This window comes from Caretta caretta, chromosome 11 (assembly GCF_965140235.1).
Source record: "Caretta caretta isolate rCarCar2 chromosome 11, rCarCar1.hap1, whole genome shotgun sequence".
Taxonomy (NCBI): domain Eukaryota; kingdom Metazoa; phylum Chordata; order Testudines; family Cheloniidae; genus Caretta; species Caretta caretta.
The window spans coordinates 2,896,459-2,921,675 of NC_134216.1; the positions used below are offsets into that span (position 1 = coordinate 2,896,459).

At 40.8% G+C, this 25,217-nt stretch overlaps 1 protein-coding gene across 4 annotated transcripts in view; it reads right to left on the bottom strand.

Annotated features, from left to right (window-relative positions):
• Positions 1-800: 800 nt before the first annotated feature.
• USP37 (ubiquitin specific peptidase 37) overlaps positions 801-25,217 on the bottom strand; it is a 53,499-nt gene continuing 29,082 nt past the window's right edge. For all 4 annotated transcript variants that reach the window (XM_048868690.2, XM_048868686.2, XM_048868687.2 and 1 more), the window contains 10 exons: positions 23,495-23,659; positions 21,206-21,271; positions 19,378-19,528; positions 14,875-15,130; positions 12,616-12,782; positions 10,097-10,157; positions 7,525-7,640; positions 6,024-6,093; positions 5,588-5,726; positions 801-4,849 (listed from right to left, as the gene is read on the bottom strand). In XM_048868690.2, the coding sequence (XP_048724647.2) occupies positions 4,762-4,849; positions 5,588-5,726; positions 6,024-6,093; positions 7,525-7,640; positions 10,097-10,157; positions 12,616-12,782; positions 14,875-15,130; positions 19,378-19,528; positions 21,206-21,271; positions 23,495-23,659 (1,279 nt within the window). In that variant the 3' untranslated portion in view covers positions 801-4,761. The remainder of the gene's footprint in view (positions 4,850-5,587; positions 5,727-6,023; positions 6,094-7,524; positions 7,641-10,096; positions 10,158-12,615; positions 12,783-14,874; positions 15,131-19,377; positions 19,529-21,205; positions 21,272-23,494; positions 23,660-25,217) is intronic.

Below are 25,217 nucleotides of genomic sequence, written 5' to 3' on the forward strand. Positions count from 1 at the left end.
ATTAATTTCATTGGGTGACCCCTAGTTCTTGTGTTATGAGGAGTAAATAACACATCCTTATTTACTTTCTCCACACCAGTCATGATTTTATAGACCTCTACCATATCCCCCCCATGTCGTCTCTTTTCCAAGCTGAAAAGTCCCAATTTTATTAAATTTCTCCTCCTACAGCAGCCATTCCATACCCCTAATCATTTTTGTTGCCCTTTTCTGAACCTTTTCCAATTCCAATATATCTTTTTTGACATGTGGTGACCACATCTGCACGTATTCAAGAGTGGGCGTACCATGGATTTATATAGAGGCAATATGATATTTTCTGTCTTATTATCTATCCCTTTTGCCATTCCCAACATTCTGTTTGCTTTTTTGACTGCTGCTGCACACTGAGTAGATGTTTTCAGAGAACTGTCCACGATGACTCCAAGATCTCTCTCGAGTGGTAACAGCTAATTTAGACCCCATCATTTGATACGTATAGTTGGGATTATGTTTTCCACTGTTCATTACTTTGCATTTATTATCAACATTGAATTTCATCTGCCATTTTGTTGCCCAGTCACCCACTTTTGAGAGATCCCTTTGTAGCTCTTCGCAATCTGCCTGGGACTTAACTATCTTGAGTAGTTTTATATCAATGGAACAGAGCCGCACTCTTCTACAGAGCAAACTAGTTTCTTCACTAAAGGTACAGTACAGGCCCCCAACGTAAGCAGAGTGGAGTCAAGTGCTCAACTATCCACATCTATATGAGTCTACAGAAAACTCCATCTTTGTGGAAATAAGATTCAAACCCATCAGAGGGTTAATAAAGAGGTTTTAATTTCACAAAAATCTATCTACACATCATTTAAAAAGGAAAAAACAAGAGCAAAACTGTAAAGAATACCGAGGAACAGATCTGCTAAAACACAGAAAGTGCTGCTCCACATCAACTTTGTAAAGAATCAAAAGTCACTCAATGCAGAATCTAACCCAGTCACGTGGCATCCATCCTGGCTGCTCTCAAACACACACACCTGGAACCCCCTCTCCCCCCCCCCCAGTTTTTCAAGAATAATTATGTAGTCAGGAGGCACGTAAGATCTCCGGTGGGATGGGGAATACTGACAGCAGAGTGCAAAGGATACATAACCCCTTTTTATTCTCTCTCTTTGGCAGTTGATTACAATCTTAGATTAGATCAGTTAAAAAGTGACCCAGTTAGTTCTTTCTAGCCACGCACAACTCCCCCCCGCCCCAAACCAAAGAATTCTTCACGGGCATCTAAAACCTTTTGTGAATTTAAATAAGAAGTTAACACTGGATAATCAACTGCTTCTCCCATTGGTTGCAGTGCAAACAGCATCTGCTAATCTTTCCAGTACATCAGATACAGCACACACAGAAAAGGAAGTAGAGGACTCCAAATCAGGCCATTTACACCATGATGCAGACAGGGCTGGGGAGGCAATCAGCCAAGGTTAGATACATCAGAACGCTCTCCTCCCAATTATTAAATCCTCGTATTATAGACTGAAGCTTTAATTAGGAAGCTAGTACCTGCATTTTGTTGTTGTTCTTTTGCACATCCCAGTACAACAGTCCTCTATGTGGACTCAGTCACATACAGTAATATCTGGGACAAAAATTCCAGTTCATTTACATAAACATTTATACATTTATCATAAAAAGTAGCCAAATACAGTGAAGGAGTAACTCAAGAACAAGTTAGAGCAGACATCCGATGATGGGGTGGAAGAAAGAATGACATTAGTGTTTTCTTTTGTTTTTTATATGCTGAAGCACACTCAGACCAAACTAAACTGGCTCTCAGGTTCTTTTGAAACTGACAACTCTGTATATTTCAGGAAATGTCAAAGAGTGTTTTATAACATGCACTCTCTAGAAACCCTTTCTAATTAATAGGATACATAGTTCAGACCAACAGCACTCCACTATCTCCCAGAAAGACCACCTCTCATTAGCAGGTCTCACCACTATTAACATGGCCATTTTAATAAAGGCATTAAGGGTTTGTAGGATATTTAAATGATTTCCTTTCCAAGATATCTGATGCTAAAATCCCTTACATGTGCTGGCTTTTATTTGGTTTGTGTCTGTCCTACATATAATCCAATATGGTTGTAAAGGTTGCACAGAGCTAAACTCTACTGAATTTCAAAGTTATTGCAAAAATACAAGTAGTATTGAATGTGAAAGCTAATTAGGTATAATACAGAATGCTGGGAACACATACTCCCCCCGATTCTGAATGAACTAGCCATGCTGTGCAAAACCCCCAAAGCATATATTTATACATACACCCCTTGACAAGGTACAGATTTCCTTCCTCACTGCCACCCTGGAGCTGAGAGAAAGAATCCATCTTTAGACGGGGGATGTGGATGCGTACAGTGTTGGACTGACAACCGGCTCTGTTCAGGAAAAGGTTCACAGGGTCACTCAAGCTGCCATATGCCAAAAAAGTGAAAGACACATATGTTCACTAGTTGTTACTAGCTATGCTAAGTGAGATCCTGGTTTTCACTAGAGGGACCATGAAATCTGGTTTCAAGCATCAGCTCTCTCAACTCTGGATCTACATTAAAGCTGGTTTTATACATTAATTAGGGTAACAACTAAAACTGGGCAATCTTGGTTTTCTATTATAAATGAACTGATTTGGAGTGCTGTGCCTCAACATGATAATTTGCTCCCCACCAAGCAATCAGCAGTGCTAACTCGCTGCTGCGAGAAGTACATTTGTTATTTAAAGCGCCATGGGTGCTGCTTTCAGCATGTAGGGAAAAGGGTGATGCTGGTTAAGATGAGGAAGGCAGCTTTGCTTTTATGATGGAAGAAATCTTTGCCACATTTTCATAGGTACGTGCCCTTATCAGTCAAAGAAAATTCCTACATTAAACTCCCCCCCCTGCACACACATTCCACTAACACATTCACTGTTGACAATACAAAATCATAATGATTTATAATAAATTAACATGTCATATACTACTGGTGCTGCACCTTATGAGGTAAAAGCTTTGTCCTGTTTGTGACAGAAGTTTAATGCTTAGGCCAGTTACTATGAGATCAACACAACCAATAAGATATTATCCAAGCCGTAACAAAACTCATTGAGATTCGCTTGGTACACAGACCAGAAGATCAGCCTTAACTTGACAAGATCTGTGGAGGAATTATTTTGCCTGCTGTCCTCTACAGCAATGGTTTGTCTACTTAGCTCTGGATGGATTATTCCTGAGAAACTTCTAATGGCAGTTTAAATACAAATATCTTTGCACTCTCTGTAACCAATTATTCAAATCACAAAATCCAAATTAGGGGTAGAAAAGTAACTGCTCCAATGATTAGCAACAATTTCTTTGCAATAAAAGTAAATACCAATTAAGGAAATACTTGCCCATATTAAATAAAAGACCATTTGAAGGTTCAAATAAAAATTAAATCACTGGATATTTTTGCCAAATCCAGCTATAAAATGAGCGTCACGTTACCAGGTACAATTAGGATAATAAAATGTAACAGTTCTGCCCTGTAATATCTTATGTTAACACTCAAAATGGGTTTTCAAAAGCTTCTAAACTGATTTAGTTTATTCCAGTTGAGCAGCCCATATTCCTAAAAAACCAACAGGCAGCTAGAATAAAAACATCTATGTCTCTGTGTGATTCCTGGGCTTTGTAGGGACAATGTGAAATTATGGATTGGTCTAACTGCTAAAAGAATTTTTCAGACTTTCCACTTGAGGATGACAGAGACAAACATTTGTGCCTGCAGACCCTGAAGAGTTAATGCTAGAATGCTCTTTTTCCGATGTGTGAGGTAAAAAGAAGAGCTGTTAGTTCACTTCCTTTTACTGCTCAGCACTGGCGCTGCTTCCCTGGAAGAGAATCTGCCAATAGGCCAAAGCTTACCTTCCACCCCACTAGCTGCTTCTGTCAGAGTCAAAACAAGGCAGCCCAACGTGATGTAAAGTCAGTGAGAAATAGACATACTGACAGAAAGATGTAAACTGCAATATGCAATGACACTATGAAGAAGATGCAGTTAGAAAGGATAAACTTTTTAAATGAAAGAAATATAATCTCATTTCTAAACAAAGACAAAAATGACCTGTACAAGATGACACAGTGGGGGTAGGGTATGCAATAAATTCCACAGCACCAGTAGTTTGTTTCCTGGAACAGCATGTAAATGGCAGAGCATTTACAACCTCATGAATGTCAAAACGCGTCAACTTGAATGATGTCAGCACACCTGTTAGCAGGACAGACTGGCAATAGCGTACTTGGTGATCTAGGGTTCCAGTGAATATTACTGACACCATATATGCCAGGTTGCAGGCTGTATTGCTTTAATTGCTCGTAGGGGAAAAGTAGAATGCCACGTGATATGTAAATCCTCCCCATTCACATATCACAGTTAATGGACTTTAAAGTCAAGCCTCTTTTTGCACTATTGTTTCATCAGTTTATGAGCAGCTGTGGTCTTGTGGCTTGATGTAACTCTTTAAGGCTCCATGCTGACAAAAATATTTCTGGAACAATAAAAATCTCACCACAGGAGGAGTGCTTTGAGATGTCAAAGGTTTACAAGTATGGTTCAGGCCCAAGGTTTACATGCGTGGTTCTGCAAGTGAAGCATCTCATATGCCTTACTTTTTGTCTCGTTTTGGCCCTGAGCTGTTTGCTACTCCTGCGTGTCTTGCGCAAGTTCAGAATTCTCCATGCTCAGGAGAAACAAGGGATTTGCTCTTCACAGAGGCTGACGAACAGACCGCCCCACTTCCATGCTAAGCGGCTGCGTATTCTTTTCTGTTTCTAGTAACTCATCGAAGATTTCCCTAGAAAACATGAGAAGGGAGATTATGAAATCAGTGAGTGCAGAGCTGCTGCACAAGATGAAGACAGTCCTATGGGAAGGGAGAATGACACACAGGAAATGAGTGGTTTAATTTAAGCCTTGGAAATTTCAGAATTATAGATCCTACTAGTTAAGCCTAAAGAATTACACTTTGTCACCAAAGGTCTCTAAACAGGGTTCCTGAAATTCTGAAGTCATTCAGAACCAGTTGGAAGCTGCAGTAAGATTTTTGCAACAAATTATAGCAAATCTAAGAGCATGTTAAGCCTTGCAGGGAAGAGGGCAGCAAAAATGGAATAAATTAATGCTAGTAAAAGAGCTGGGGGGAATATGGGAATTTACAAATATATGACTATATGTCAGAGGAAAACATACACTAAGGGCTAATACTTAGCTGAAATACTGAACATCCTCTTTAAACATGCCTTTAATTCTTAGCTATGATCTCATTATGACAATTAGAACCACAGAATCATAGGGTTAGAAGGGACTGCAAGGTATGTCTAAACCACTATATATTAGCGAGGGATAATTCTGCGCTACTGAACTTTCAGAGGATGCTTTAGTGCTAGTCAAAATCACATGCAGCAGTAAATCAAAATTAAGACACACTGGCAAATATTAGATTTGACAACTCCACTGAAGAGGATGGTAGGGAGAGAAGCACAGAACTTCATGACTGGGAAATGATTACTGACTGGAAGTGAGATTCTCTTACTTGTGCATGTAAAAGAAGATATAGCCACTTCGGTCTCTATCACACTGAACAGAGGCCTCTAGAATTCTAGACACTTCTAGGTCATTGTAGGTGAACCAGGACTGTTTCTTGATATCATAGACATCACTAATATAATGGCCTAAAAAAATAAAAAGAGAAACCATATTTATTTTCATGCTATAGTTCAAAACAAATCAGTAAGTTGTTTCTAGATACCCTGTTGCAGTTAGCTGACATTTAAATACTGAAATGCCATCATGTTGTACAAACCACTTATAGACTAAATGGGTATTTTTGACTAATTAATGTTAACTATGAAAACAGATCTTAACGCTATTCTGCAACTTCAAAGAATATTACAACCATTTTCAATTACATTTATTTAATCTCCACATGAACAGAGAGACGGAGATACCGAAGTTATCATATTCCCTACCTGAAGAGGATGTGCTTCCAATATGGCTGACAATGCTGACGAGACGATAGGAATGAGGGAGGTCTCCTATCTGGAAAATACAATCCAATCATTTGCTTTTAAATATGCTCTTAATTCCACTTAGTTCAGAACAAAAGGCCTTACAGCATGTTAGAATATGGTTTTGGGTACTCTGTACACAAAGTTCAGCTGTTTGAGAAATGTGATCAAGGAACATAAGAACTGCCACACTGCATCAGGCCAGGAGGAAAAAGTGTCCCTTTAAAATTGGAAAATGCCATGCGATTTTGTTTTTGTTTCCCCATTCACAATCTGTCAATGGAACAGCAACAAAGCAGTCATTGTTTTGAGATACAAGCTCTCCATTTTGCTTTGCACTGCCATTTGTCTAGACAAGCTATTTCCTGAATGACCACTTTCCATTGATATCAATAAGTCCACAGAGAGAAGTTAAAAGAAAAATCAAAGAGAACTATATTGATTTCCGCAGTATTAAAACAAACCATTTGATAAATGAGGTAAATCAATAGGGAAAGACTGGATTGGTGGCCTAGAGATTCTCTCTTCCCCTGCTCTTGGAGTGTTAAGGAGAAAATGTCCCTCTCCTCTTATTTGGGATGAAGCTCTTCTCATCAACTCAGCCGTGACAATTAAGAACAGATAATGCTGACTGGCTTTAAAGAGATTTCCTGGTCCTCCTCGGTCTGATAGACTGGGGTTCAACAGCGGTGTGAAAACACAGCTCTCTGATGAAGGTTCAGCAATTGGAAGGGAAGTAAAACTTCCCTAAAGGAATTCCCAATAAAAAACATTAATCCTTTCCTTTCTAGATGCCATACAACACTCTCCTTACAAGCAAGATAGACGAGTGACCCTCAGTGGGTCAGACAGCAGGAGTTGTTGCTATATTCCACTCAGGACTCACAAGGCCGGCCTCCTCCACAACTTGCCTGATCTTTAATGGTCCAGGAGCTAGAAACCCACAGCAGTTACTCGCACTATCTGAAATGCTGTTTCTCCCTTTTTGATAATTAAGCAGCCTGTATTTTCACTTGTTTCACACAGCAGAATGCTTCCAGTAGTCAAGTTACTCTGTTTCCCTGTTCCCCTCCCCACCCATAAGATCCCTCACAGCAACCAAGGGGTCTTGGCAGGTCTTCTAACTGTAGGACACGCTCTTATAGAGGGAGATTACTGAACTATACATTGTTTCCCAATACACCTCTACCCCAATATAACATGAATTCGGATATAACGCAGTAAAGCAGCGCTCCGGTCGATCAAAGCAAGTTCGACATAACGCGGTTTCACTTATAACACGGTAAGGTTTTTTGGCTCCCAAGGACAGCATTATATCCGGGTAGAGGTGTACTAATGGGAAGGCTGCTACTTAACAAGGTCCTCTAAGACTGAACAGATGCACTTGCTCCAAAATATCTAGTGGTGAACATGTGAAGAGGCATTAGTTCCCCATTCAGCGCTTGAAACAATGGATCGTCACCTCAGCATTCCTTTTCAGCTCTTCAGCTTCAGCTTCTGAGTACTCCATGTCGAGAACATCCTCAGTCCCAGAGTCCTCATCAGAGCCAACACTGTCCAGAAGGGAGCTGTTAAATTCTAAATGGCACAAAGACACAATGATGCCATGTCAGAATTTTTGGCATATACTGGAAAGCAGACCACAGACGTTACAGACGGTTGGGTTATATTTTTCTTCATAATGAATCTTCATAAACAAACACCAAGGAAATACTAAAGCTAAAGGCTCTCCCTTCTGAAGAAAGCAAGGGATATTGGAAAATTTACAAAAAACACCTCACATCCCCTCTCTACCCACCCAAAAAAATGTGGTAACTTATGCCGTGACTCTGAATCAAGAAACGGACCCTGAACTGCAGAAAATGCAGAAGTAGCAGCAGCACACACGCCTTTCACCCTCTTTTACAGCAGGGCCGCGTTACAGGGAGCAGAAACAGCAGGGCCGCGTTACAGGGAGCAGAAACAGTCAATGCAAACTTTTTTGCAAATTTCATTTGTCTGCACAGCTGCGTTTTTCAAAAGCTTTGGTGGCCCATGGTCAACATCCACATTAAATGAACTGCACCCATTTTGCTTGGTGATTGGGAAGTTTCCATGGTGAGAAGCATTTCTCTATATTTTAACTAGAAATTCTATTCACAAACTACATTTATCAATTAAAACTGGCATCTAAATCTACTGCTGGCAGCCTCCATCTTTTCATTGTTTATACATGGTGAGAAGGGCTGCTCCCTGCAGGAACTTCCAGAATGCTTGGCTGAGCAAAGTGCACACGGCTTTCTGTTAGAGCCGGAAGGGCTCTCCTACACAGTGTTCTAAACTTTCTGGGACTTTGCAGCTAACCAACTAAAGCTTTTTCCCAGCACTTGTTACAGAAGCACCTAAACTTTTCCCAGATAATTTAAATTTGCATGGTGAGTCCTAATTAGACTCGAGTTCTCTGCTCTTCTCCTCTCCCTGGTTTTTTAAAACTGTCATCATGCCAGCTAGGATGGAAATACTTTGCCAAAAGGAAGGTTCATGCAACTTGCCCTGTAAAGTCAAGACGCTGAATTAGTCTAATCTCCTCAGGTGTGTTCCGCAGTTGAACTCTCTTAAGTGAAAATGCTTTATTGCCAGATCTCATGCTCTTTGTTCCGAGCTTTGTAAGATACATTGTCCCAGGGAAATGCAGGCTGTCCAAGTGAGTCACTCATGGAGACGCAATCACAGAGAATCCTTAGTCCCAAAACACTGATAGTGCTGGGATTACTACACTGTTATAGCATCAACACTGGACCAATAGCACCAACATTGGATCATGTTTAAAAAAAAAAAAGAACTGCTGGCTACATGTGAGAAGGGAACAGCAGCGTCATAGTGAAAACGTATTAGCATCCCTGTTAGCAAGTACCTGCTGTCACAATTATGAATGACATGACAGCATGCTTAGAGGCATTTGACAATATTCAGGATGTCAAACAAAATTAAGTGATTGCAAATCAAGAGGATTTTAAATTCCCAGTGCGGGACCCTACCAGCCTACTAAGGGCCGGAAGTGCTGCAGGGGGAATGCACTCAACCACTGCTGGAGAAGGAACCTGCTTTGCCAAAACATCACCCCCAATATCTGATAAAAGAGTGAGGCTGTGGGCTGCAAAGAGAGCCCAAGAATGCAGGACACTGGTTAAGAGTACACGGTAGTAACTGGCTGAATCTTCACAATGTGATGTATCACAGTTGTGAATTATACTTTTACACTGTTGTGTGTTTAATATCGTTTTATTCCTGTTAAAGAGCAGACCCGTGCCTCTTCAATAATAAGCAAGGGAGGACTATTTAAGGAGCCTGGGCAAGATTAGAAGTGAATTTTAAGTAATACTCCTGTATTTCATCATCACAACTGCCCCTCTTCTGGTGTGGGGTTTTTTGGCTTTGTTCTGCCCTACTCATATGCTAGGCCTACAAGACTGTTTAACTGAGCCTTGGGCTGAATGTGTTACCTCAGTTTAGAATGCACGGGCAGCATACCTGCTCACTTTGGGTGCTCTCCAGGGCTACACCTTGCTGTGGATAATCTCTCTGTTCTTTTATTAGATATAAAGCATTTTATCCATGATCCTGGGCAAATCTGTTACATTTAAGTGTATTAAAATGTTAATCCAAAACTACAGAACTATGATAAGCCAGGGCTTTGGGAACTGATTCAGCCAAGAGGGTATTTGCAGTTGTGAGATTGCAGGGGTCTCTCGGCCATAGACAGCTGGCTTTTCGGGAACAAAGAGTTTCAAGATCCAAATATCTGTGTACACAATATTTTTAAAAAACTGAATTAAGGAATGACAAACTACTGCAGTTTTCATGTTAAGAATTTTCACTGGCATTTACTTCCATAACTGAATGAAGTAAAGCTGAATGGAACAGAGCCAACTACAGTCAAACAAAATAAAGGCATGAAATCCCAGCTGCCTTTCAGATGCTCAGAGTTGCAATCACACACATGGATATATGTCCCCTAAAAAGCAGCATTATGGAAGCGGTTAAATAAATTTCACCTTGGAGACTTAATTCAGTAGCTCGTTTAAGGTCATCGTCTTCTTTTTGTTCTCGTGCCTCCTGATGGAAAGAAAACAAAACAAAACAAAAAAACTTAGTTCACTGAGACACTTCGCTGTTTAAAATTCTTGTAGTGTGCTTTTTCTACTGAAACTGCGCGGCTTTGGTTTCTGACACAGTACATTCAAAGTTCCATGTGAAGGAATGTTTACAACCAGCAAGAATCCAATGTTCTAGTGCAACAGGACCTGGGACAAACCTTAATTAAAGCTTGTCAAAGCTACTAAAGCTTGGTATGCAGCAGAGCAAGTCCCCACTAACACCATGAGCGCTCTCTGGATCACTGATCTGAAAAGCATCATAATGAATTTGTGAACCATTTGAAAAGTAAAACCGTCACTTACACATAAAGTTCTGGACCCTACGACAACATTTACACAATTTTCTGCCCAAAGCTAACTGAGGACACAAACCTCAATCAAAAGGTGAAACAATCTGCTACAATTTATTTTAAAATTGCTAAAAAAGAGGGCTTGGCCTACAGCTTAACAAAAATATATAATTCATGGAAAAATGTCTGTATTTCCCAACTATAGAAAAGGATTTTGCAAACGTTACATCAATGAATCTTAACAAGTTGGGATAGATAATAAAAGTGAAACCATCTTTTTTTTGTATCTCTGCCCTGTCTCCTCCCACCACCCTCAAAAGGGGTCTGTATTGTAGCAACACTGATTCCAGCAGAAGAGACTGGATGTGGCTGCTTCCAAAGCCAGCCGGCACTACTGCATGAACAGGCTCCTTAATTCAGGGTCTGAATGCGTGCCATGTCTGAATCACAGGTGGGGTGGCAGGTCCTCACTATGACTTCACCAGAAGGTAACATTTAAATCCATTTTACATTATTGCCATAGGGGTTTTTCATCTCACCGTTCCAAAAGCACTAGGAATCTACGTGTTAATAGCACAGCTGAAATGAAGCAAATCCATCACTGTGCCTCACAAGGAATTACACTGGAGGGTGGGGAAATTTGCCCCCTGATATCTAGGCCAACCCCATCTCTTACAAGGAGTACCATGATATCTAATATCAACACAAAGCAGACAGGGTGCTCAGTTCAAGGACTTATAACAAATGATCTCCTTCCCTATCACAGTAAACTGTATTGAACTCTATTTGTCTATACAGGAAGGATGAAGGGTTAAGTTGACTCCAAGTTGTCTAGGTATTTCAAACCTGAAAAGAAGTAGGGTTGGCAAAATTAGATTTTTATTTTTTTCTAATGTGGATGATAAAAATAAAAAAATCTATATAAAATATTGTTTTTAATTTTTAAAATGTTTTATTTTTATATCTGCTCAATAGTGCTGGAACAATTTGCATAGTGGGGGTGCTGAGCGCCATTGAATCAAACTGTAAACCCTGCGTATCATGGAAACCACTTCAAGCCAGGGGGCGCAGCAGCACCCCTACTTCCAACACCTATGCAGTTGCTGGAAATGAAGGGCAGGACAGGACAGGGTTGGAGTTAGGGCAGCACTGACAGTGAGGCCCAAGACAACAGGGCACAAGGTGCGGGGGTGGTTGCAGTCCTGGCCATGGGGTGCTGCTGAACAGTTCCTGCTCCCCTCAATGTTTGTGTGCATGAAGGGGAGATGAGCAGTCTGTCCAGTATCTGTGTAACACATTAGCAACCCAGGGGGGCTGTTAGAGCTCTAAATGTTTGCAGATGCAGAAGTAGCACTTCTGTCCCCATTTGTGTTTGACTAGAAGGTTGAGTTAGCCTTTGCAACCCTAAGACTGGACTACATGGGGCTAGAACTGAAGACTATTCAAAAACAGCAGCAAGTGCATAATGCAGCTGTGTGTTTGCTTAGCACAGGTCAGAAGTGCAGTGTGATCTGCACTAGCTCCCACTTTGTTTCAGGGTGTAATTCCAGGTGCTAATATTAACCTAAATGGTTTGGGACCTAATTATCTCAGAAACCTGCCCTTATCCCTCATGTGATACCACAGCAGTTGAGGTCAGAGGAACAGTTTGAGCTAACCGTGTTCTGATTTAAAAAGAGAGCTGCTGGCATGGTTGCCTGAGGGGATGGTCATCTGCATTAGAACCTGCTTCTCCCTCTGTCTCTTGACAGGACACACTGCAAGGCCTTCAAGTGGGGGATGAATTAGGGAGGTGTACGGAAGATAAAGAGTGAGGCTTGTTAAATTTCAATACATAATTAGGTGAGGAACAGCTTTGCCTTTTTTTGTATAGGTGAACCTTTTAAATATCTAGGTGTGATTTTCAAAGTTTATACTAACTGTGATTAATATAGTTAATCTCACCGACTGTACTGGCTAGTGAATTAGAATAATCTTCTGCTCTTCATACTGGTCTCTTCTAGAAGATAAATATTAGCAGTAGAGACAATTTGCAATTATTGTCCAAGCCCAGGGTGAACTTTTATTTTGCCATCAGGTTTCTGATGTTAGAAAAGATGACTTCGGGAAGGGAGTATTAGCTCTTACTTGTTCTTGGAGGCTCTGAGCCAGTGCCTGCTGAAGTTCTTGTTCCTCCCGCTCTCGCTCCATATCGTACTGCTGCAGCCAGTCAACCTCCCCCTGGGAGCCTTCCGGAGTTTTGTTTTCCTTATTCTCATCAAAATCTTTAGTTATCTCAGTGAAATTGGCAGGACCTGAGGAAGCAGAGGACATTTATGCTTTTCTGGTCCCTTGTTTGTTACCATCTAAGTCCTCTTTATGCCCCTGAACTCCTTGGAGCACAGTGGCATCTACTGGTAGAGGGACAACTAATAAATCCTTAGGAATGCCTAAGGATTTGATGAGAGAGGGGAATGTTATAACAAATTTTACAGGTTTGGGACTGAGCAAGGTTTTATCAAAACCCTCTCTCCCCAAACTCTATGCTTTCATTTAAAACCAGCAGCCTTTGCCTAAACAAACATGTCCCATTCTGCTAGGCTTTCACAACTGTGGCCCAAGTTCAGCTAATTGACATTTGCCAGAGTTACAGTACATAGATTTAGACAGTGCTTACATACTATGGTGCCGGCATCATAGAAAAACCTAAAATTAAACCCACTATGTTTCCTCTAAATAAGACTGAGGGAAGCAGCAAAATCTCTTAAACGCTATTAGGGTTTGTCATTTTTTTGCTTCAATTTAGAGCTAGATGATCTACAGATTTTTAAGTAGTATAAAAGCACAAGTAATTTTCAACTGTGTAGTTTACCTTTAAGATCTGTGCAATGGAAAGAGGAAAGAAGCTGTTTTACAAAGCTTATGGAGGGAATATTTGTTGCCATTACTATATGTACCTCTCTTATCTGCAGCATACTTTCAACCCCCAATTGGCTACAGGTAAATGGTCAGAATCCCCCTAAAAAAAACAGCAAGGCCATCTATCTTAATGTGAACCCATCCTTGAATTGGAAAAGCAGACTTCCACATCTGTTCATTAGTTATCAGAGGATTACAGGAAGCAAAATGCCAGCATCTGCAACATCCTGAAAATGCAGGACCACCCGAGTCAGGATTGTAACCCAGCTCTGTCTAATCCTCTTAAATGAATAGCAAAACACAGAATTTTTTAACTCTACTTTTTAAGTCTGTGACTCAGACTTTCATTATAAGGAGCAATACTCCACAAGGTTTCTGGCTATTACACAGCTCTCAGTTATGAGGAGGAGTGGGGAAAGTGTGCCCTCCATCATATCTAAACTAGGTAGGTCTCCCCCTTCACCTGCATTGAAAGTACATGAAATTCAGTGTGATTGTGTAAAATGCACCACAGTAGATATGAATACGGGAGCAGACAAGGTTGTGTGAATTATTTCATGTGTTGACTTCTGACATGAAGTTTCATTTGACAGTACCTGACATTTTGAGCTAACTGCAACCTTCAGTAGAGTAAGGTTTTTGCATTTAATTTCTTAACTCTTAAGAGGAAAAGAAAAGAAAGAAGGAACTTCATCTGACTGCGTTTTCAGGATAGTGGAGTTAGGAAATAATTTGATCCAAAGCAAGTAGCATGAGCAAATTACAAGCTTTTAAAAATTTCTGTTAACCAACTAGAAAAGCTGAGATCCAATTACCCCACACTCAAATCAATGGGGCTTCTTCACAGTGGTAAAGTTAAGCACATTTGTGGGATTTGGGGCCACAATCTGTAAAAGTGTGTTGGGCTTATTCTGAAGGATTTACATAAATATAAAGTACTGTTTTAGGGGGAAAAAAACTTTTTAAAATTGTATACACATGAGGCCAAATTAATTACAATTCTACTTATTTTTCACTATGCATCAGAGGGATATTAGCCTTATCCTTTGAATGTATTAATCATACACAAAAACAACTGTCTTTGGATATTGCTACTATGCTACTCAGGATTGCAACTGATTTGGAGACAGTTATAGAAAATTAAGTGTACTCGGAATATGGAAGAGTAAAACTCTTTTGTTACAGAATTGACAGAGGTGATTGTTAAACAGGAGATGGAAAAAATCACTAAAACTTTGGTGATGACTAAGTTTAGCAGAGCCACATTACAAGTGTTCGATATTAGAACGTTTTCAAAATTAAATAAACAAAAAGCTTTAAAGACAGGAAAAACTTGATATTCATATTTCTCCATGTACATCAGACACGGCCTACAATCCACTCACATGCAATTCATGCCTCATATATTTCTGATCTGCTGCTGTAAATACCAACTTCTGAGTCACCATAGAATCTGTTCAGTTAAGATAAAGTTACTTCTCATCCTACCTGATTCTGTAGTTGATTTGGGTTTCTCCACCTCTATAGACTGCAGATTTTCTGGCAATTCCTGCACCTCGTCCTCTCCAAAACCAGTGTCTGGGCTGCTTGTGGGTTTATCTTCATCATGGCTCACAGAGAATGAGGCTTCCCTCTTGCTAATCTCTAACACAGCTGCTAGCAACTCATCCTCGCTCATTCCATCGAAACCAGCATTTCCCAAGTCAGAAGATTTATCGCACTCTGGTTTACTTCGTTTTGAAGCCTACAAATGAATGGATTCAGGCTAAAAGGCTTTAAAAAAAATTAAATGTGTGTCATATCCAGTTTGCATTTACTGTGCACATTTCTTTTGGGTTAACCGTCAGGAAGTGGGAGTTTGGGTATCAACCATACTAAATACAGTTCACATATACAGAGTCAATGCAATATGTCTTTAGGGACGAACGTTAACTTTGAATAATAGATCTACACAGTGGTTTTCAAACTTTTTACATTTGTGGACCCCTAAAAAATTTCAATGTGAGGATCCCTTTGAAAATGTTAGACAGTCTGCAGATCCCTAGGGGTCTGCAGATCACAGGCTGAAAACCACTGATCTGCAACCATCAGGATTTGCAAGATGTGCAAGGCTACAGCTCTCTCTCCATCTGTGATCACCACACCTTCCCCTTGTGACACCCTTCCAGGTGGTGGTGAGCCCTCACCCTCTGGTAACCTCCATATATAAGTAGCAAAGTCATCACCAATAGGTGATTAATGAAGCTGGACAGCAGCTGCAAGAGATAAACGCAACTTGAACTGGAAGATGGAAAGAGAACCGCTGAACCTAGGCCAGGATGAGAAGAGAAGGGAAAAGAACTCAGTGTCTCAAATGAGCTTTAGACAGTCTCAGGAGATATGACCAAGACAGGCCAAAATCTGAAGATCAGGGCAGCAAATAGCAATGCATAAAAGAAAAATAAATGGTTCTTTCACAACAGACAGGCCTGTCAACTCTACCCGGAAAACTCAGGCTAACGCTGTATCTTTATGTTGCTGGTCTGTTAGCCAGCTTGTCCACTGCTGCAGTAGCCTTCTATGTTTGTGCTTATCATTCAGCTGAACACACAAGCTGCTGAGACTACAAACTGACCACCACACCGGTTACATAACCACACACTCAGACTAAAGATTATTTCCATCTGTGATGCTGTAGGACACAGGCACAAGACCATGGATAGGAAAGGAAGTTCAAAGAGGAGGGTGAAATTCTAGAGAGAAGAGATGGTCCAGTTAGTGATAACCGGTAGTTGGTCAGGTTCATGCATGTAGGACAAAAAAGAATTTGAAGACCAGCTAGCCAAAGATTCAAAAGTAATAGCAAAAAAAAATGTTAAGTACATCAGAAGGAGGAAGCCCACTAACCAACCAGTGGAGCCACTGGACTATCGTGATGCTAAAGGAGCACTCAAGGACAACAAGGCCATTGCAGAAAAACTAAATGAATTCTTTGCATCTGTCTTCACAGCTGAGGATGTGAGGGAGATTCCCAAACCTGAGCCATTCTTTTTAGGTGATAAATCTGAGGAACTGCCCCAGATTGATGTGTTATTAGAGGAGATATTGGAACAAACTGATAAGTCACCAGGACCAGATGTCAAGCTTCAGAGGGGTAGCCGTGTTAGTCTGGATCTGCAAAAGCGGCAAAGAGTCCTGTGGCACCTTATAGACTAACAGACGTACTGGAGCATGAGCTTTCATGGGTGATGACATGCATCCGACGAAGTGGGTATTCACCCACGAAAGCTCATGCTCCAATACGTCTGTTAGTCTATAAGGTGCCACAGGACTCTTTGCCGCTTTTACAGGACCAGATAGTATTCACTCAAGAGTTCTGAAGGAATTCAAATGTGAAATTTTGCAGCGCTACTAACTGTAGTCTGTAACCTTTCATTTAAATCAGCTTCTGTACCAAATGACTGGAAGATAGCTAATGTGATGCCAATTTTTAAAAAGGGCTCCACAAGTGATCCTGGCAACTACAGGCTGGTAAGCCTGACCTCAGTACCGGGCAAACTGGTTGAAACTATAGTAAAGAACAAAACTGTCAGACAGATAGATGAACATACTTTGTTGAGGAAGAGTCAACATGGTTTTTGTAAAGAGAAATCATGCCTCACCAATCTACTAGAATTCTTTGAGGATGTCAACAAGCATGTGGATTAGGAGAATCCAGTGGATATAGTGTACTTACATTTTCAGAAAGCCTTTGACAAGGTCCCTCACCAAAGGCTCTTAAGCAAAGTAAGCAGTCATGGGATAAGAGGAAAGGTGCTCTCATGGATTGGTAACTGGTTAAAAGATAGGACACACAGGGTAGGAATAAAAGGTCAGTTTTCAGAATGGAGAGAGGTAAATAGTGGTGTCCCCCAGGGGTCTATACTGGGACTAGTCCTATTCAACATATTCATAAATGATCTGGAAAAAGGGGTAAACAATGAGGTGGCAAAATCTACAGATGATACAGAACTACTCAAGACAGTTAAGTCCCAGGCAGATTGCGAATTGCTACAAAAGGATCTCGCAAAACTGGGTGACTTGGCAACAAAATGGCAGATGAAATTCAGTGTTGATAAATACAAAGTAATGCATGTTGGAAAACATAATCCCAACTATACATATAAAATGATGGGGTCTAAATTAGCTGTTACCACTCAAGAAAGAGATCTTGGAGTCATGGTGGATAGTTCTCTGAAAACCTCCACTCCATGAGCAGTGGCAGTCAAAAAAGCTAACAGAATGCTAAGAATCATTAAGAAAGGGATAGATAATAAGACAGAAAATATCATATTGCCTCTATATAAATGCACGGTAGGCCCTTATCTTGAATACTGCATACAGATGTGGTTGCCCCATCTAACAAAAGATATATTGGAATTGGAAAAGGTTCAGAAAAGGGCAACAAAAATTATCAGGGTTATGGAACAGCTTCCATATGAGGAGAGATTAATAAGAGTGGGACTTTTCAGCTTGAAAAAGAGGCAACTAAGGGGAGATATGATAGAGGTCTATAAAATCATGACTGGTGTAGAGAAAGTAGATAAGGACGTGTTATTTACTCCTCCTCCTAACACAAGAACTAATGGTCACCAAATGAAATTAATAGGCAGCAGGTTCAAAACAAACAGAAGGAAGTATTTTTTCACACAGCGCACTGTCAACCTGTGGAACTCTTTGCCAAAGGATGTTGTGAAGGCCAAGACTATAACAGGCTTCAAAAATGAACTACATAAGTTCATGGAGGATAGGTCCATCAATGGCTAATAGCCAAGATGGGCAGGGATGGTGTCCAAAGCCTCTGTTTGCCAGAAGCTGGGAATGGGCAACCGGGGATGGATCACTTGATGATTGACTGTTCTGTTCATTCCCTCTGAAGCACCTGGCATTGGCCACTGTCAGCAGACAGGTCTCTGGGCTGGATGGACCTTGGGTCTGATCCAGTAGGGCCGCTCTTATGACCACCAATGCATATGGTTACATACGAGCAAACCAACAGTATAACTACTCAACTCAGCCCCACAGCAATCCTGGGCGACTAGATCTGATTGATTTGCTATTCACATAAATTGGCTGCATTACTCCATTTTTGCAACAACAGCACTGCCATCTTTCTCACCCATCCCTAAAGGAGAGTGGAAATGGAAGCACTCTTATCAGTTAAGGCAGATGCAAAGTAGAACCCTCAAAGTTTGTCTTACTTGCCATTCTAGGATGTCATTCCCCTCCCATACAATCCCGATTCATCTCCGTTCTACTGCACTTACAATGCCATTGTACAGGCAAGAAGCTTCTTTGGATGCAGCCAACATCTGCCACAACAGACCTCACAGGCAGAATGTATTGAATTATTCCCCCATACCAGAAACTAGGTCTCTAAACATTTCTAAGCACTTATCACCAGAGACTGACAGCTTTACTTTTCAATCAGCTAAGAGACACAGAGTCCAAAACACTTAACTTGGGGGTCCACAAACTCATTCCAATTGTATGTTATTATTTTTCTTCCCCATCCTCAATGCATACCCTGGCCCCAAGATTTAAACAAAGAATTTTACTGGATAATTATTACCAGTGACTAACTTTCATCCTATTTCAGTCAGGGAGCAGCTTCAAGAGAAGGCAATTCAAATACCCGCTAAGGACTGAATAGTAAAACAGTTGTGCAGCTGACACACCTAAGCTAAAGACTTCAGTGCAGTTCTAATACAAATACCTCTGCTGCCAATGGGATCCCAAGCCAACACATAGAGAGGTCAATCAGATGGCCTGGCAAAGCAGCATAATTGTGCTAATTATGAACCAATCTTGTATTTACATCTGTTTTATTCACAGTCTGATAGACTCTGACAGCCCAGACACAAACATATAAGGGATTTTTTCCGTGTGAAAGGAAAAGGGTATGTTTTCCCCTCTCAATAACAGAAAATGCACATGTATTGTAAATCCTACAGAGAGGAAAGAATCTTTTACCTTTTCAGGCTCTTCTTGCTGTTGCTGCTGTTCTCTGCTCTGTACATCACACAATCTTTGACTGTGAGCAACAGACCGTTTCAATGGCTCATCCTCACTATCTGAATCCACATAGAGTGCCACAGACCTCTTAGATTTGAATGTATACTTTCTGAAAATTAAAAATACAACTATAATTTCCTAGCACTGTAGAAACCTGTTAAACTTTTAAAAAAGGAAATTTGAGTGTGACAGGTAGGCAGTTATGCAAATTTAGAAGAGACTCCAGTTTCCTATATTTAAAATCTATTTACTTAGCAAATCAATTTTCCATCCTAGCTTACCTACTGGTACATTGGAAGTTACTGTATTCCTTTACCAGGTATTCATTAAAAGAACTTCCCTGCACTTCTGCGTTTAGGTATTTACAGTGCATGGACAACATTCTATGAACATTCACTTAAGTGGACTCCATTAGAGTACAGAACACATTATTATATGCTGTTTAATTTGGGAAACTTATTTAAACACTTTAATTATTCTCTGAAATCAAGTTGTGTAGATCATAAATAGTGTTGGCAGGACAAAATTTCACACGTGTAATAGTTTTCCCATTTGGCCTTTTTATTAAAACCAAAAGGAAGGCGGGCTCACGAAGGTGAAAAATAAAAGCACTTTCTATAGGTTAAAACAGCGGCTCTCAACCTTTCCAGATATTGTACCCCTTTCAGCAGGCTGATTTGTCTTGCATACCCCCAAGTTTCACCTCACTAAAAAACAACTTGCTTACAAAATCAGACGAAAAAATACAAATGTCCCAGCACACTATTACTGACAAATTGCTGATTTTCTCATTTTTATCATACAATTATACAACAAATCCATTGGAATATAAATATGGTACTTACATTTCAGTGTATAGTATATAGAGCAGTATAAACCAGTCACTGTATGAAATTTTAGTTTGTACTGACTTCACTAGTGCTTTTTATGTAGACTTGTAAAACTAGGCAAATCTCTAGATGAGTTGATGTACTTCGTGGAAGACCTCTGCATACCCTCAGGGGTACATGTACCCCTGGTTGAGAACCACTGGGTTAAGAAACCTGTGCTCTCTACATGCATCCTCCAGTGTCTTCACTTTTATGCAGCGTAAAGTTATCCAACACTACATTACATTTATCACTGTTTCTCAGGAGCTGGCCTCTCAGAAAGAAGTGTAAAAACAATGTCCCTTTACCTCCCACAAATAAAGCCTAGGATTAAATGACTCTTCCTGAACCAACTTTGGTGTGCAAAACATAAGAACAGAGAAAAGAGCTAGCTCTTGGAATAAGAGACTATTTTGCTTCTCTGGTAAACGACTTACAAACCAGCTTGTTTGCAGTTATGGTTACAACCAGTTCTTAAGAGGAGTCGAACTATCAAAGAGTCCATACAAACCAAGTTCAGTTTTCCTTGCTACTGTAGGTTTTAATACTGAAAAAAATCTAGTCTGTGTTATAATTATAAACCTCAGAAAACAGGCTTATAAGAGAAATGCTGAAAGATGTGATTTGGGCTGTGTGAACACTAAAAGTGTCCTTAATATTTATGCCATTGGATACGCAATTTCAAGACAACTCTTGGAACATGAAAAACATTGTAGAGACAGGTTTCAGAGGAACAGCCGTGTTAGTCTGTATTCGCAAAAAGAAAAGGAGTACTTGTGGCACCTTAGAGACTAACCAGGAGTAAAAATGGTAAAGGAAGACAAAAGTGGGAGAGAAAGGCAAGACTTTTATTTAAATGTTCAAAAGTTCTTCAGAGAACTGCCCCAAATCAAGGACATTTCAGAATTACAACTTACCTACAAGGTGTGGAAGTGCTTACAGTACAGGAATTCACCATTTGGGAAGCTTTCAATGGTCGAGAACTATAAAGAGAACAAAGTATTTATTGCCACAGTTATATTCTGAAAAAAATGTGCATTTTACTCATGGGCTACTGCATGCCAGCCCACGGCCAAAAAAGCCATAAGGAGAATACCTGTTTGTATTGGTTAATCACAGAGATTTAGAGTAAGAATTCTATGCTATGAATATACAAAAGCGGTTCATAAAAATAATTAGCCCTTTCAACTTGATTCTCCTCTTAGTGGCACACCCTAGGACAGCTCTCAGTTTGAAAGCTTGCAGCACTCCTACCATCTTTCCAGCTCGTACTGCCAACTCATGATTTGCTCTCCCACAACCTGCCCTGGCGGCTTTACCAGCTCCCTACCTGGCCCACGTTTTCACCAATACAACTGTCACACTAGCTTTCTGATCCACCTGACCCTCATCTCGGATCCCTCAATTCCATCAACTCTCATCATACCCAACCACCTGGCTGCTGTTGTAGCAATCCCTTCCAATCCACACAGCCGACTTCCTCTCCAAACCCAAGACCGCTGCATCCAGCTCACCTTTTGTCACCCCCTACTGCTCGCCAGGAGGATAGATTAAGACTGAGAACATTCAGATTCCATTACAAACCACTACAAATCTGACCCTTTAAAGTGTTTTTCTCCTTTCTTTCTTTACAAAAGTAAAGTTTTCAAATTACAAAAATATACTGTTGAAAACCCTCATTCAAAACTAAGCATAAAGAACACATGTGCCATCCTGCTGAACATGCCAGACACATCCTAACTCACTATGCTATTGCGGTTAGGGCACTGGACCGGAACACAAGAGACCTTGGTTTTGTTCCTTGGCTGCCCCACTTCCTATGTGACCCTGGGCACGATACTCTGTGCCTCAGTCTGCCATCTGTAAAAATGAGAAGCCATGGTACCCCACACTTGGAAAGCCGCACGCAATTCTGGTCACCCAATCTCAAAACAGAATTGGAAAAGGTGCTGAGAAGGGCAACGGAAATTATTTGGCGTACAGAACAGCTTCCATGTGAGGCAAGATTAAAAAGACTGGGACTGTTCAGCTTGGAAAAGGGACAACGAAGGGGGAAAATGATGGAGGTCTATAAAATCATGACGGGTGTGTGGAGAAAGTGACTAGGGACGTGAAATTTACCCCTTCACATCACACCAGAACTTTAGAGGTCACCCAAAGAAATTAACAGGCAGCAGGTTTAAAGGAAGGACTTCTTCATACACCGAACTGGCAGCCTGTGGAACACATTGCCATGGGATGTTGTGAAGGCCAAAAGAATAACTGCGTTCAAAAAAGAATGACATAAGTTCCTGGAGAATAGGTCCACCAGTGGCTATTAGCCCAGTCGGTCAGGCACACAACCCCATGCTCCAGGTGTCCCTAAACTTCCGACTGCCAGAAACTGGGACTGGATGACAGAGGATGGGTCACTAAAGACTGCCCTGTTCTGTTCACTCCTTCTGAAGCATCAGGTCCCGGCCACTGTCAGAGACGGGATACTGGGCTAGATGGACCGTTAGGTCTGACCCAGTATAGCCATTCTTAAGTAATACTTCCTTCCTTCATAGGGCTGTTGTGAGGACAAATTCATTGTGTGAGGTACAAGATACTGTGGTGACAAGCACCATAGAAAAACCTATAAATAAATTAATGGACAGGACAGCACAGCAAAGGGTGCAGGGGAAGATCAGCAGTGAAAGGGTATGAAGTTATATCTTAATGTAAGAGCTATCATGGTGTACCAAATATGAAATGAAAGCTCAATCATTCTAGTACTTGTATTGGAAATAAAGCTGAATTATGGACTCACAGGGAACTTCCCTTGGTAAACTCTAACAGTCCATGCCGCAGGGGTTAGGGCAAGAGTTGTTCCTTACAGAGTGTTCTCTAGATATTGTCCTGTCTAGTTTTACACATCTCAAAGCAAAGGAGCTCCCGCCATTCTTACATCATGAGATGTAATCCTCCTTCCCCACACATTGTCTCATATTGGTATCATTATGGATTAATGCAGCAGACGAAAGACTTGGCTTTTAATTTCATAAAGGGAATCACAATGACCTTTGAGGGGACAGGAGCAATTTTTAAATGTCTTTTATTAATTTGACTCTCTCTAGAGTAGATCTGATATGCAACATTTGATACCATCTCCTCCCATGTGCCATATACATGAACTTAATACTCATAAATAGATAACTGTGATAAATTCTGCACTTCACACTTACACTGCAGAATGCGCACTCCATCCCAGAGTAAGCGGGGGCCGAGTGCTTTCTGTACAATGAGATAACAGGGTCAAATATCTCGGGATAACCACCTGCTGCCCAACTTTGTGATTGAGAGAAAGTGCCACATTGAAGCTGTATCGTTTCAGATGAAGAATCAGGACCCTGAAAGATAGAAGGCAAGACAGGAATAACTGCATTAAGTTAAAAACCAAAGACAGTAGCCAGTAAATAAACACATTCAAAACCCAGCTTGCTTTACCCACAAAATAGTCACCTCAGTTTCAAATACATTTTATTTTTAGAAAAAAAGTTTTCTACCTCTTGGCTTTCTGACAACAGATGTCTGGTTGCATTAACAGTTAGTTGTGTAGTGAGCTTGACGAGATGTGGTCCCGCAGGGTTCTGGGAGCTAAGTTACTTATGGTTCTGTAGACAGTAAACTGTCCCCTGAACTTAATTTGGGTATTTACTGGCTGCTAGTTCATAATGAAGAGCACAGGTGTAATATGCTCTCAGCCTGATCCTCTCAGGAGACAGTTCTGGTTACTGCTTCTATCTAGCAAGACCCTGAAGTTGCAGACCATTTTAACAATAGGCAGACATCCTGCTCCGATGGAGCAATCAGACTTTGTCAACTCAAGAGACTTCCTGATTCAATCAACATCATTTTGTTCTTGTCCAGGATGAGCTTACGCCAAATGGCTTTTATACCGGTCCTCATTTCTACCAGCTAACGAGAGAGCTAGAAAATAACTCTGATTGCTTCCAGTGAGGAAACAGAGCCAAGTATAATGATCATAGACCAGTGTCATCAGCATATTCCCTCAAGATATCCCCTACTGACTTAACGTACATGTTGAACAACACTTAGGCCTTGTCTATACAACCTCGGTACGTCGACCTAAGTTACGCTACTCCAGTTATGTGAATAACGTAACTGAAGTTGACGTAGCTTAGGTCAATTTACTGCAGTGTCTACACGGCTGTGTCAATGAGACACGCTCTCTCACCGACTTACATTACTTTTCTCAGGGCGTTGGAGCACCGGAGTCGATGACAGAGTGCTTTGCCATCGACCTAACAGGTCTTCACCAGACCCGCTAAATAGACCCCTGCTGCATTGATCGCAGCAATGCCAATCTACTGGTAAGTGTAGACATGGCCTTAGACTGGTTGGCCCTGAAAATCAAGCATACTAGAGGATGAAGAGCAATCACTAACACAAACTGGGCAGAGGGTTTTTTTGTTTAATTTTGTTTTTTTTTATTAGTCATAAGCTTTACCTAACTTCTAAAACTTTTGTTCATGAAATTACCACCAACCTTACAAATATTCACTGTGTGGTGAGCCTTCCCTCTTGCACTGCATTTTGTGTTTATTTAGACTGGGCAGGGACCACGTGGTATTACTTGAATGATGGTATCACCAAAGGGTCCAAATTAGGGACCCCACGCTCCATTATGCTAGGTACTGTAAAACTTACACCATGACAAGATGATCCCTGCCCCAAAGAGCTTACAATCTATGTAATGATTCCATCTACGTGATTATAAGTACCAAGCACACTATCAGTACTGCTTCAAGAGTACTGTGTATTTCTAATGATATCAGCCTGTCTAGCCTCTCAGCTACCACCCAGATATTCTGCTCTTTCTTTAGAACAAAGCTGGCAGCTACAAACCTCTCTTCACAAACGGGAAAGATCTGATCCTTATTAGGA